This window comes from Juglans microcarpa x Juglans regia, chromosome 7D (assembly GCF_004785595.1).
Source record: "Juglans microcarpa x Juglans regia isolate MS1-56 chromosome 7D, Jm3101_v1.0, whole genome shotgun sequence".
Classification (NCBI taxonomy): domain Eukaryota; kingdom Viridiplantae; phylum Streptophyta; class Magnoliopsida; order Fagales; family Juglandaceae; genus Juglans; species Juglans microcarpa x Juglans regia.
This window is the reverse complement of record NC_054606.1, coordinates 9373390-9387350: the sequence shown is the minus strand read 5'-3', so window position 1 is coordinate 9387350 and position 13961 is coordinate 9373390. Positions and strand designations below refer to the sequence as shown.

Sequence of the window (13961 nt, the reverse complement as noted above, 5' to 3'; positions counted from 1 at the left end):
TTTTTTTTAAAGTTATTTATTATATAATTTTTTAACTCTTTACATATTTTTAAAAAATAAAATAAATTTAAAACATTATTAAAAAAACACTTTTTTAATCAGAAAGTAAAAAAAAAAATTAAAAAATACTTTCTTAATCATAAAGTAAAATAAGAAAGTATTTTTAATAATATTATAAATTTTTTTATTTTTTTAAATATTTAAAATTATTAACAAAATCTATATAAAATAAATAAAAAAAAAATACACAGTGATACAAGCGGTAGGGACGCTTAACATTTTCCTTTTATTTTTATTTTTAGTTGTTCAACTCTGTGGCAACATTTAAAGCAAGCATTAAGGTTGGCAGCTACAAACCCTACGAGTTTAACTCAACCAAAGCATGTGAACTTTATTGGCCTTTTCAATACACTGGTAATTCAGGTGGGAGAAAATTTTATACACTATATTGTTATTTTATTTTTATTTTATTAAATAAAATGTGATATATTTATTATTATTAAATAATTATTTATTATATATTTTTTTATCATAATAAATATATTACATACAAACTATTTAATATAATAAAAATAAGATATTAATGTGGTTACTCGTTATTTATATTAGATAATCAAACCAACTCAAGCAAGCGAAGAGGTCGACATCAAGACAGCATAAACAATCCAATGGTTGGTCAAGCAAATAAAAAACAAAATCCTCCATTAGTAACAATCAATCATTGGTGGACCCCTCCACCACAACCACCACGGCCATCCCCACCGTTTTGGTCGGCAGAAATGTTATTGTCACTGAGAGTTGGTTCTCTCGATTGCGTCCGACAAATTTTTTTTTTTTTTTTTTTATTTAGTGATTAAAGAATTATTTTTTTAGTGATGTAGTGATTTTTTTTTTTAAAAAAAAATTGTTTAAAAGTATAAAAAAAAAATGAATAAAAAAAAAAAAACATTTTTGCTTCGTCGGGAGCCGTCTCGTGCTACATCCGGCTCTTTGGTCGGTGATATGAATTTCTTCTGCCCGTACACGTGGCATAATGCGAAGGAAATGGAGGCACAGCCTACAGCCTTAAGCAGACAAGGACAGGTGGCAGCCAGAAAATGCATGCGTTCTTCTTATTTCTCGCTCTAAATTCTGATGATGCTGTCACCGGATACAAACCGGCTCTTCCGGTTCCAGAGCAACTTGCTATATATGAACACTGCCACCTAGTAAAAGCTTGTAGAGCAAGAAGCAAGAGGAAAACAGACATTTTCTAAGCTCAAGGGAGGCTGTTTCTGAATTTTCAGTATCAGAAAATGCCGCTTTCTCAGATTGCCGTTGGATCTACGACCGAGTTTACACATCCCGGAGCTCTCAAAGCGGCTCTGGCCGAGTTCATATCGGTGCTCATTTTTGTTTTCGCTGGCGAAGGCTCCGGGGTGGCATTCAGTAAGGCCCCTGAGTACTGATTCCTTTAGTTTCCAACTTCTTTGTTCCCTTGATGATTTTTTAATTTGTATCTGGAGATTAAGAAACTGAATGTTGTTTTGGCAGACAAGCTAACGGATAATGGGTCGTCAACGCCGGCGGGGCTAGTGGCTGCAGCCCTGGCTCACGGGTTCGGACTGTTCGTAGCGGTTGCAATAGGCGCCAACATTTCCGGTGGGCACGTAAACCCTGCAGTTACATTCGGGGCCTTCCTGGGCGGACACATCTCACTCATAAGGGGTGTTCTGTACTGGATCGGGCAGCTCCTTGGAGCTGTGGTTGCTTGCTTGCTTCTCAAGTTCTCCACCGGTGGACTGGTAAGACATTCATGGATGAAGTCTTTAAAAGCTAGTTTCTCAAAAGAAAGTTTTTTTCCAAAAAAAAATTACATATACAGACTAAAAAAGCAGAAAGTAAACGAAAAGGAACAAAACTTAAAAGTTGGGAAACGGATAGTGACGACGCGGTAAAACTCGTTGCTTTTTGGCTGGAATAGACCAAATAATATTTTGATGACGCTGGTTTGCACAAGGCAATAGACTCAGTTAAGCTCATTGATATTTTTTGTATGGTTATGAAAAATGATCTTCTCTGGTGTCCTTTCTCTCTTTTCTCTTTTTAATACGAAAAAATATATATATATTATTATTTCATCTTAAATTTTATGGATCATTCATATTTAAGCTATGATTATTCATTTAATTGGTAAACTTACGACGACGTACACTTTAAATTTGTCACATCATTGAGTATGACGAGAGATGAAAAGTGACATTGCCCTTAGTTTAGACACTCATGTTACAATCAACTAATTTCACTTAATTATATGATGCAGTCAACACCAGCCTTCACTCTATCATCTGATGTGAGTGTATGGAATGCCGTAGTGTTCGAGATAGTGATGACCTTCGGGTTGGTGTACACGGTGTATGCCACAGCCTTGGACCCAAAGAATGGAAACATTGGTATCATTGCACCCATTGCAATTGGTCTCATAGTTGGCGCCAACATTCTAGCCGGTGGTGCCTTCGATGGTGCATCCATGAACCCAGCTGTCTCCTTTGGCCCTGCTGTGGTCAGTTGGTCATGGACACACCACTGGGTCTATTGGGTCGGTCCCCTCATCGGCTCTGCCATCGCTGCCGTCGTGTACGAAATCTTCTTCATTAGCCCAAACACCCATGAGCCACTCCCCCCACTGATTTCTAAGTAGTATCATCATCTCTTTCTTCATTCTATTGTCAGTTTAAAAGGTTTGGAAACTTGGATGTCTGGCAGTTTTATTTTGGTTTCAGCAATGTGGGTGGGTGTTTTGATGTTTTGTCTGTATCTTGTTAATTGTTGATTCTTGTGAACTCTGTCCTGTATTCCTGCAATCATTTTGATGAGTAGTGTCCATCTGTACTCACTTTTAAGAAGTTTTCTAGTTCAGCCTTTGAATTTGACAAGTCTTTTAGATCTAAGGGACAATAATCATTATTATAATAATAATAATAATAATAAAAGTGATGGGTTTAGTAGAGTGGGGTAAATATGTTCTTTAGAACTCACCAGAAAAGGGAGAATAGAAAATTAAAGGGTGGTGGTTTTAGGAGTCTCCATCACTGATACAAAATGCCAATTGAGCAAGAATATTCCAAATGTATATACTATTCCTCACCCTAAATGATATGCAAGAGGTGATTTATAATTTCTTATGACAATATTTTGGCTGGAAATCCAACAACCCCAATAGTCCTGTCCAGCCCACTGGTTTGGTTTCTGGCCATGACATGGGCAAGGCAGTCAATGCAATGCCAGTTTTCCTGTCTCCTTTCTTCTACCCAAAGATCCTATATAAGTGTAGGAAAGGGTAGTCCGGATATCCTTCTGAGAATGAGTTGAACCATTACAAAAGGATTGTTGCCTGAGAGGGGAAGGGACTGGGGCAGGTGGCTTAAAAAGAAGTCTAATTTGATTATTGATCACAAAGAGCATCATAATTAAAGTCGTTTATTCTCGAATAAACCAGATATTAGATTACAATGCTGCTCTATTTCCAGGTCTTGCAACAGTAATTGCACTACCATGCCACGTTCCACTCCCATTTCCATGCAACAGACCCCAGTACTGCAGCCTTTGCGCTAGAATACAAGTTCCTCCTAACATATAATATTTCCAATCATGTAAACATCTAAATCTTGTCCGAGTTGAATATTTTTAGGGAACTACATATATAAATGGCCTGACTTCAGTGTTTAAAAGAGTAGTGAATCAAGAAATACCAGTTAACATTTAAACATAAAAATCTACTGATCTATTTTCATTGCCTGTATGGATGAAATGGTGGAAGACAAACACGTACCTTGTTTTCAATATTGATGCCAAAACATACAAGGATAGAGAGTGTGCGCTGTGTAGGAGGAGACTGGTACCCTCTGCCTTAATAGTTCTTAGTTAATACACAAAATGAGCATAAAAGAAATCATTGGATCAATTCCAAACATATATAGAGTGAGGGTAGGAACTTCCTCAAGTGTCCACAAACTTGGCCCGACCCATTATGAACCCACGACTGAATGCCTATGCAATCCACCCAAATGAAATAAATATAATAACAATATCAAATGATTGCGAAGCAAGGGTACATGGCACACAAACATATGACCTTTGGAGTTCCAGCAGTACAAGCATGTGAGCTGTCCTTGTTTGGATACTGAGAGAATATTTTACTATTGTTCATTATTTTTTACTTAATTTTTATTACTATTCAATATTTTATCATTACTTTTTCATTATTTTTTTCACTATCATTCACATAATACCTCAAAATACCTCACTACCAAAACGCAATCTAAATCTGAAAAGGGGACAAAGATTTGTTCAAATTTTTACCTGCCAATTAAAGGTTTTATATGGAAAAAGATCATAGAAATTTGAAGTGAATTACAAATATAAAGTGAGCCGACAATATTTTTTGGGAATCTAATGTTGCTTGATAACAATAAATGCTTTAAAACTTATTTTATATGTTTATTTCTCTTCTACTTAAAGTCTTCAAGTTCTTATAGATCTTTTTCTTGGAATGAGCTCCAACCTTCACAATTCTTCTTCTTCTTCCCAGTTTACCCGCCGTTGCTTAAGCATGTGCAGGTAAAGTTGTAGCCTAAGAAAGGGTAGCATAGAATAAGAACCTGATAGAAAACTCAATTAGATGTCAATGATGAAAATAAAAAATCATATCTTTATTAGCATATGGCATAATGGTAGGAGGAGACTCCAGTTGTCCCGAGCTACACCAGAACCATCCTTTAGTTTAGTGAAAATCATATGAAAGAAGAATAAAAGGAGAAAATTAGTGACAACTGCTAATGTTCATGAAGATGCAGGGAACATTGTAGTATTCTGGATTTTATGCAAAGGTGGTGAGTGGGATTTCAGAGATCAAGAAAATTCTTGCACTAAAAAAACCTTTTTGGAATATTAGAGTGTGGACATGGTTTAAACGTTTCATCTTGTAATATGCTCCTAGAAAGAGCAGGCATCTCAAAGATCAATCATTGTGCCTAACGAATAGGATGTCCTAAAATGGTTTTATAAAATTTTAATTTTTAATTTTTTTTTGAAAAACAATCTTGATCTATCTCTAAATTAGGGATGGGATTCAGGATTGGAGCAAATTAGGACAGAGCAAGTACAAGGCAAACATAACATGACACAGATTTGAAATTCACACCCCTATTCCTGCCTAAAGAATATTTAGATATTTTCTTTGAATCAGCCGAAGTAGTAGTTCCCAAAGCAGTTTAGCCCACTGATCTGTTCATCAACTGATAATATTCCTGAAAGGAACATAAACTATAAAATGTTTAATTTCCAACTACAGGCGTAGGGAACATTACCCATCTTCACTTGAAATCTGAAGTTTAAACCTTTATAATTAAACATGCTACTACTTAAGTTAATTTCCTGCCAAAGCCATCATTATACATCACCTCAAAGGAAAAGGAAGAGTGGAAAGAATGACAATACAATAACTTTTACATTCACAATAATATCAGTCTGCAAAATACATCAATCTAGAAATAACTATGGATAATGTTTCAGTCTGCAGATTTGAGAGCTGGACTATAATCACACTGAATAGACATGGAGCTGGACTATAATGACACTGAATCGATGTTGTTGAGCTTCTGTCCAATTGAACACTCTCTGCTTATATACATTAGATGATGTTATGCGGTAAAGAACACACCACTAGATTTTATTAATTAGTCACATTTTTTGTGCCAGTGATTGGTAAAATGAAGTTGGCATGTCTAAATATTTTTTCATCCACGGCTTTCTCTATATCTATGGTCCCTTTCTTATGTTTGATTGTAATTTGAGGGAGCTAATAATTGGGATCTGTTATCCTTCTCTAGATAATAGATGTTTTTTTTTTTTTTTTTAAAGTTAATTCTATATCTCGTTTCAGTAAAGACTCGAAAAGATGAAACATAGCTTGAAACTGTTTGACTTCTCACCTCCATAGATAGTTTTTGGCATTCATGCTTTGATTCCTGAAGACGAAGTACAATTGTCTTTAGCACTTGTGTGCTTTTGCTAATATTTTCTCCTTTCTATAGAAGTGGATGGTCTTGTTGGAACTTGGCTGATGTGACTCAGCTGCCCCAGCATATTATGGGCCGGCCAGGTTAAGAGAGCTATATGTCAAAATCAGATTTGATTTTAAATGGAGGCGTCTTTTCTTTTCTTTCTTAGTGTAATGAAGAATATCTGGCTTTCTTGTGCAGCCAAAACAATAAAGTAGACATATGTAATGGAATGGGTTGCTAACCACTAAGCTTGTATTTTACGTCAGGAAGATCAAAACCATTTACCAGGACCACCTCATGTTAAAGCTGAAACTCTTCTTGCTCTGTGTGCAATAGCCTTCATGCCTTTTGAACAGATTCTTATAGATGTCACTGTCCCAATTAACTCACAACCGATCCATTTACTTTGTTTCCTCAACTTTGACATAATTGATAACAATGAAAACTTGCTTTAATTTTGCATCGTATCTTACCATGTTTCCAACAAAGAAAAGCCTTACTTGGACTGTTGGGATTATTTGAAGTTTCACTGCAACAAGGGTAGAATCGCGCTGTTTAACATCTGGGAGAGATTTCTTTACTTGTTTGCCAGTTAAAGGATAAGGTCAGAAGATAAAAGAGTGTTCTATTCCTTGGTAGATTCTTATCTCAAGATCATTTTGAAGAGTCAATGTGCCATCTTATACAGGACTAGGAACTCTCTGAGATTCTGAGTATGCATATCAATTGTAGAACATCAAAATTCAAATGCTGTAGTTCTTAGGTTGCTTTAACCGGAAATCTCTTAATACCCGCAATCACTTGGTTGGGAAAATCTTGAAGTTACCATGTGTTTTTTGCTACAATGACTGCCATAAACTGCTACGAGAACAAAGTTCAACAGCAATCTATTTACTCCCTCTGATAAATCTTCTAATAATACTTTTACTTGAACAGTTGAACTTCCTGCCATAATCTCTGGGACAACCTGCAAATTAGGAGTCTGTCTACCTACATATGCATAGTTATATAAACGAAACCCTCCTAACATTAGAACTGTGCCAGCTTTATTGAATAGTACCAAGTAGCATATTATACATTACATCCATGGACTTACCAATCTCCTTATGGGAGATTTGATGAGGTTCTATCTTCCTCTCGGAAAAGTAAACACAAAATACAAAGGGCAGACTAGATGTATGCATGAGACTATTACAGTGATTTTCATGTGATGCAGAGCAGAATCAGAAAGCTTAGAGAAAACCCATGATGTACAGCAGGTTAGAGCTTTTTTTTTTTTTTTTTTTTTTTTGTGCGGGGGGTGGGGGGGTGGGAATGCATATAACACATATGAACAAATCTTAATCAATAAAATTATGACTAGCCAGTTAGAGACGCCCTCCCATATTCATAAAAGGGGAAAAATTGATCGCCCATGGGCGGAAACATCTTACTCTCTTCTTCATCGAACCTCCATAGCGAGTCCAACCAGAACTCCCATGGTGGGGAAGCCGGAGGAGGAGGAGAGAAACTTCTAACCTCTTCACCATAGCTATCATTGGCTGGTTTTATATTATTCTCTTCTGACAGAGCAATATCTTTCCATATGTCATCCATGGAGTACCCATTTTCACCCGCTTTCTCTTCATTCTGCTTTTCTGCTGGAGCTATGACAGGGAGGCCTCCGGTGTCATAAAAGCTCTCTGCTCCAGTCTGTGGGAAGGGCAGAGAATCCACAGCTATTACCTTAGGAGCTCCTGTTTCTTGAAAGCTCTCTTCTCCAGCTTCATCTTTCCATATATAATCTATTGCGTATCCAATTTCCCCCATTTTCACTTCATTCTTCTGCTTTTCTGCTGAAGCTATGATTCGAGCACCTCGTTTTTCAGAAAAGCTCTCTGCTCCAGTCTGTGGGAAGGGCGACGAATCCACAGCAAGATTACTTGCTGATGACAAATGAGAAGTACAAGATGATGGTGGTGGAGACACAGCCTGTTTCTTCTCTTGAGCCTTCTTCCTCATATGAGTTCTCCAGTAATTCTTAATCTCGTTATCTGTACGCCCAGGTAAGTTGCGGGCAATTCTTGACCATCTGCATTGGATCATCACCAGAAACTTAGTGAATACAATAATCTCTGAACTGGTTATCAAGAAAACCAGTAAAATCAACGTTTGATAGAGCACACAACTTAAGGATAAACATGGGTAAAAAGTAGTCAATTCTTTCTATATTATTTATGTTCGCAAACCTGTTTCCCCATTTATCGTGAAGTTCGAGCACACGGCGCTCTTCATGAGGAGTCATCTTGCCTCGTTTGAGGCCAGGGTGCATATAATTAACCCATCGCAACCTGCAACTTTTTCCTGTTCTGTTCAAACCTACAACAAAATCAGGAGGTTAAAGGCAGCCCCTTCCAAAATCCCCCGTCTCCAAATAACCATACCTATTATTTTTGTCTCCCGCCACCTTCAAACCTGAAACTTTTGCTATAAAATCCCATCGTCGATCTCCGAACAAACCCACAAAGCAGTTCAATTTGAAGTCCTCCTGTTCTGTCCATGGACCCTTTCGGATTCCCTCTTGCACCATTTTCATTTTCCGTCCTCTTTATCTCTCTTTCTTTTAACGCTTTCTATAAAGGGATTCTTCTCCACCTATTCAATGGCACATGGACACCAAGGTGTTTACACCGCTAGTATATATATAAGCCAGTTTCCATTGTGGAGAAACAGTGCCTAAAAGCTTCTTTAATATTATATGATTGATTGGTGCATCTGCACCGTACATATTGTGCTCGACATGCTCATTCTGTGATAGGCACCTTATGCCTCTGATGCCAGCCATTATAGGCAAATAATCAAAGTAAGAGATTGATCTGTTGATGTGCATTTCATTATCAACCTCCACCCCCCCCCCCCCCCCCCCCCCCCCCCCCCCCTCCTTCTCTCTACTTGTTTCGATATGATTTGCTCGTCTGTTTAATGAACTGAGCATTTGATCAAACAAAATACCGCAATTTGATCCAGCTTTAGACAGGTGTGATGTAGAACCAATCTTTTGAATTTGAAAGAAAAATCTTTTTACTTAATAGATAGTTTGAAGATCATGTAGTTTCAAGTAATATTATGCATAGTAATATGGTATGGAAGAACCAAAAAGTGGCCGCAACTTCAAGGAAACCCTTTTAATGAATTCTCAAATAAGCATTATAATTAGCTCAGCCCTCTTCTTAATTGGTTGGATATGGTAGAATTGATAGTTAATTAATGGAAGTCACTAGATCTTCTTCTCCTACCATCGGATATGAGGAAATGATGGTAGTGCCCCCTTGACTTTAGTAAAGGCCATTAACTAGAAGCTAAAGAAAAGAAAAAAGGAATAAGGACAAATCTTGGAAAGAGAGGAATAGTAACTCATGTATGTATGTGCCTCGAAAGTGGTCTTTTCTTTTCTTTATTGAAAAATGAGAAGATGGAATATTAAGGGATTAATCCAAGAAATCTATTGTTCACTAAATTCTGATAACTTAGGAGATCGAGTTCCCATCTAGCTAGGAGATCAAGTACTGAAGAGATATGCTTTCTGCATTCGGCTAATGTGATTGGCCAAAATAATTATTTTATATTAAAAATAATTAATGCAGTCAATTACATTAGTGAAATGTGCAAAGAATTCGTAAAAATAACTACACATAAAATTTTTTATATAGAAATAAATTGTGCAGCCTAAACATGATATTACATATATAATTTTCGAAGCATTAACTTATCTACTATATATACAGCCATCTTATGTTGTTTCTGTTATAAATTGTCACTTAAATCATTAAACTTAAAAAGAAGTATAAAGGTACCTAACATTTAAACTATTAAAAAACTCTTTGGTTCCTCATCTGATTCTCTCTTATATAAAAACCCGTTAGTTTGCTCATTTAAAGCTTCTAATGCATGAAAGTTGAGGGAGGGAATTGATCTGAAGTAGGTTTTAGATAAGGAAAATATTAAATGTATTTAAAAAAAATTACAAGAAATTTACTTTTCCACGTGTCAATTATTGGTATGTTAAAAATTATAAAATTTAAATTTAAAAAAAAATTATCAAAATGAATTTTGTAAATAAAAATATAAGTATATATAACACTACTAGATAGATAATGAGAGTAGCGAGGGTTGGTTATGAAAGATGTGTGACCAATCTCCAAGCCGGCCATGACGTATGGTACTTTTACAACTTCAAATCACATTTTTACTTGTCAATCCTGCAAACCACGTTAGTTTTCACAAGCTAGTTAAGAGATTGATCAATTACATATAATATCTAATAATTAATATAACAACAATAATAAGAGCAAAAAAAAAAAAAAAAAACTAGAATCATGATGGCATTTAAGAAGGTATAAATATTCCATATATGCAAACTGCTAATAAATATATTTAAAACAGTAGTGTTAGATTCATAAAAGATAGAAAAGTAAACTAGTCTACAAATTGATGTGACTGAATATAACTTTACAGTAAAAAAGAGTTTTATGGTATATTTTATTTTTATAAGATCTGTTTGAGAACTAATCTTTCCGATATTCATCTGATCTCTACGTATAGTTCCACAATCTCTAATCTTTGCTGCACTCCAAAGATGGACCCTGTTGCCTACTAACTTCCTCAAACTCAACTTTGATGCAGTGGTCATACGATTCATGCACTCAGTTATTGTTGCAGTTTTTTTAATATGTTTTTTGTTAACTCATAAGGCTTTTTTAATCGATCTTTGATCCATTAGTCCTCTTTTGCTCAATTTTTTCCCTCTCTTCTTCTCTACATATAATTAATGAAAGCTTTTAACAGTGAACCAAAAGATTTTTGTTGAAGAGGAAAAATCATTACCCGTGATTTGTGAGTTTTTCCAATCATAGATTAGGGATAGTGATTCAACAAGAGAGGCTAGCTAGCTAGCCAGGGAAGAAGACCCAAAAATGGGGGATATATTGAAATATACTATATAAGCAATATATCTCTGATATAATTGATCATCAACTATTCATGTCATGATGCGCGTCTACGACTGCTAGTTATTTTGATTTGCCTACAAGATGATGACAAAACTGTGTTAGACATGATCATGTACGTCTTACTCAAGTCCTCATTAAACAAGATCAGGGAATTAATAATAAAAACTTTATCAGTCTTGGCCAGTGTACTATTTTTGTTTTGCTTGTAGTGTATCTATCGGCATATCTGATCATGATCTCAGTTCATATTGTGCTCCAAATTATTGCCTTCAATTAGTAATGTTATCTTAGAGTCCGAAAGTTCAAACACTTACACCTCTTCATCTAATTTATTGCCAAAACCCCGTGATGGGATTAGAGGAAAAAAAAAAAAAAGACCAAAAGGAAGATGCTCAATCTGTGATTTGCCTCACATGCATATCATGTAAAGCTGAAAATTTTGAAGAACGTACAGTTAATATAATATATACTATAAAAGGCTGTATTTTTTTCCCATTATTTATATACTCCATGCAAACTGATCAATTAATGTCTGGAATCTTTGGAAAGACGAGATTTAGAGACTCAAGATCAGCAAAAGCATTCCATGATTATAGTCTCCTTAAAAATTCTAATCTAAAACGGCATGCAATGTTTAATTTCCTAGTGATTTTCCGTTGTCTAACTTTAATGTTTATTGATCCTCTAGAATTCTCTTTGTCCGAAAACCTACACAGACAATTAAAGGCTAGGCCAGGCTAAGTGCTATATTTTAGCCTTAATTAGGAACAATATATATAAATATATATATATATATATATATATATATATATGCATGGCATGATCATTTGCATCCGCTAATACTAAGAACATTATAATTCGTATGTTAATGTTTGCAATGTATCCGGCAGGGGCGTGCACTGCATGCCTTAGCTCTTTGCTTTGGCGAGAGATCAGAGGGGTCGACCTTCTTGGTGGATGGTGATGAAAGAGTAGCCCAGCCAGGGCAACCACTGACGTGTACTACACTAATTAATATATGTGTGTGTGTGTGTGTGGCCAACCCACTTATATCTGATCTCTCTTTATTTTATATATGTTTTTCAATCTATGTGTACGTACGCACGCTCGTGTCTGTCATTTGTTAATTCGTGCAGGGATATATAATGACTGGTAGACCTAGGTTTTTTTCTTTTAAATGAAGATTGATAATTATATATATTATCTCAAGCGATGGTTAAAACTCTTCATAGAACTATATATGTGTGCAATGTGCGCACATATATACATTCATGCATGCATATATATATATATGCACATTCACTTATAAACATATATACATATAGCTAGCTAATTCATGGACACACCTCCTGGCCTGCAAGTCTTCTATTGAGTTAGAATGATGAAGGGCTGAAGAGATTTGCTTGTCTTACCCATTTCGGATATATATATATATATATATAACGAAAATATTTTAATAAGTAAATTTATAAACTGATATAATTTAATATAATATATTATATTATAAAATTATTTTTATTATAAAATAAATCTAACAAAATTTATAAAATTACGTCACTTTATAAATTTATTTTATATAATCTCTTTATTTCATTCCTGTAAAATATTGAAGCAGAGGTCGTCGATGATATCTAATTGTTGGATTTGTTTCTAGCTAGCTTTATTACTTATATTTTTTTAATCATAATGGATATTCCAACCCTCGTACGTAGTTGCACTAGGGCACGCCACGTGTGAATAGCTATTCGTCACTCAAGTACTGATAAAGTTCCCACTAGAATACTTAATAAACTTACATGATAACATTTTATATATTTATATGCGAGATAAGATATAATTATTTTTATATATTGTTTGTTTGCTTGCCTTTTTTTTATTATTATTATACAATGGCAAAGGAAAAACATAGAAATTTAAAAGGACATGTTGTTTTGTTCTTTACCGATGTATAAGTTGCACCAAAAGACGTTAGTGGTGGGCAGGGAATTCATGTCTCGCCTAGAATGATCATGTAAAGATCCCATATTTTGGGATGGTGGGAAAATAGCAGAGCTAGCTTTCTATATTTAATCAAGCTTACGATAATTGAGCCACGGTTACTATGATTATATACCGTGTGAACTTCTGACCTCTTGATGATAATCAGATCATATAAGCCTAGCATCCATATATAGCACTCAAAAAAATTCTCATGCATGCCATTGGCTAAAGTACCCTAGCTAGCTAGCTAGATAGTGGGTTGTTCTATCTGGGATCTAAAGGGGAATTCCTTTTTCTAGTTCTTTTTCCTAATAGGAGAAACTGGTGATCAGTCAAAGGCAGGTAGAACAGTAGCCAATTATATTATTAATGTGATTGAAAGATTGGAATGATTACGATATATATAATATATACATGCATATATATATATATTGATCAAGTGGGTGATCACATTTCACTTTAGTGCTCCCTTGTTTTGGTCGTCCCTGCATCATTGCTTTTGGCAACTAAGCTCTTGATCATGAGCTCATGTACGTGTATCTTTCACGGTATTTGGGGTTAATTGGTTGAGGTTTTGAATTAATGGATTCAATGAAGCAACAGTAGGTGGTACTTGGATCATGCATGTTGGCCTATTTATGAAGAATTCAGAAGATACTCATAATTCTTGTTGACGTTGATCAGAGACAAGTCGTTGTATATATTCTGTGTAATAGTTTTGCTAGCTGGCTATTGGTACCTCTGATCGTAAGGTTATCTTTCTTATCTTCGATTATTAATGGAGTCCTTCCAGAATTTTGCTAATGGGTTATACGTATGTACTTCTAATATATATATAATATAAGAAATATTCGAATTTGTTATTTTTCATAGCTTAAGTCCGAACAAATGATAATCCATCATGGAAAAGTAGATAATCTTGAGTTTGGAACACAAAATCCATATTATC

At 35.2% G+C, this 13961-nt stretch overlaps 2 protein-coding genes across 3 annotated transcripts; one reads left to right on the top strand and one right to left on the bottom strand.

The window, feature by feature from the left end:
- The first annotated feature begins 1155 nt into the window (after window positions 1-1155).
- On the top strand, window positions 1156-2875 carry LOC121239248 (aquaporin TIP1-1-like). The gene is made up of 3 exons (XM_041136453.1): window positions 1156-1428; window positions 1534-1784; window positions 2303-2875. Exons 1-3 carry the CDS (start codon window positions 1296-1298, stop codon window positions 2678-2680), a joined length of 762 nt encoding a protein of 253 aa, XP_040992387.1. The 5' UTR covers window positions 1156-1295; the 3' UTR covers window positions 2681-2875.
- A 4467-nt stretch (window positions 2876-7342) lies between these two features.
- On the bottom strand, window positions 7343-8702 carry LOC121239247 (transcription factor MYB48-like). Of its 2 annotated transcripts, none has more exons than XM_041136452.1 (3): window positions 8468-8702; window positions 8273-8402; window positions 7343-8115 (listed from the first exon to the last, which is right to left on the bottom strand). In XM_041136452.1, the coding sequence occupies exons 2-3, from the start codon at window positions 8353-8355 to the stop codon at window positions 7404-7406; spliced, it is 795 nt and encodes a 264-aa protein (XP_040992386.1). In that variant the 5' UTR covers window positions 8356-8402; window positions 8468-8702; the 3' UTR covers window positions 7343-7403. The 2 variants fall into 2 exon arrangements, with proteins under 2 accessions (XP_040992386.1, XP_040992385.1); XM_041136451.1 differs by having other exon boundaries at window positions 8273-8392.
- Between the last annotated feature and the right edge of the window lie 5259 nt (window positions 8703-13961).

Excerpts from the sequence above, each read along its gene's own strand:
- LOC121239248 (XM_041136453.1), top strand. The coding sequence starts at position 1,296 with ATGCCGCTTTCTCAGATTGCCGTTGGATCTACGACCGAGTTTACACAT. Across the intron at positions 1,429-1,533 it reads AGGCTCCGGGGTGGCATTCA|ACAAGCTAACGGATAATGGG; the intron begins GTAAGGCCCCTG and ends TTGTTTTGGCAG. Across the intron at positions 1,785-2,302 it reads AGTTCTCCACCGGTGGACTG|TCAACACCAGCCTTCACTCT; the intron begins GTAAGACATTCA and ends TATATGATGCAG.
- LOC121239247 (XM_041136451.1), bottom strand. The coding sequence starts at position 8,619 with ATGAAAATGGTGCAAGAGGGAATCCGAAAGGGTCCATGGACAGAACAG. Across the intron at positions 8,393-8,467 it reads GCGGGAGACAAAAATAATAG|AACAGGAAAAAGTTGCAGGT; the intron begins GTATGGTTATTT and ends AGGTTTGAACAG. Across the intron at positions 8,116-8,272 it reads CACGATAAATGGGGAAACAG|ATGGTCAAGAATTGCCCGCA; the intron begins GTTTGCGAACAT and ends GATCCAATGCAG.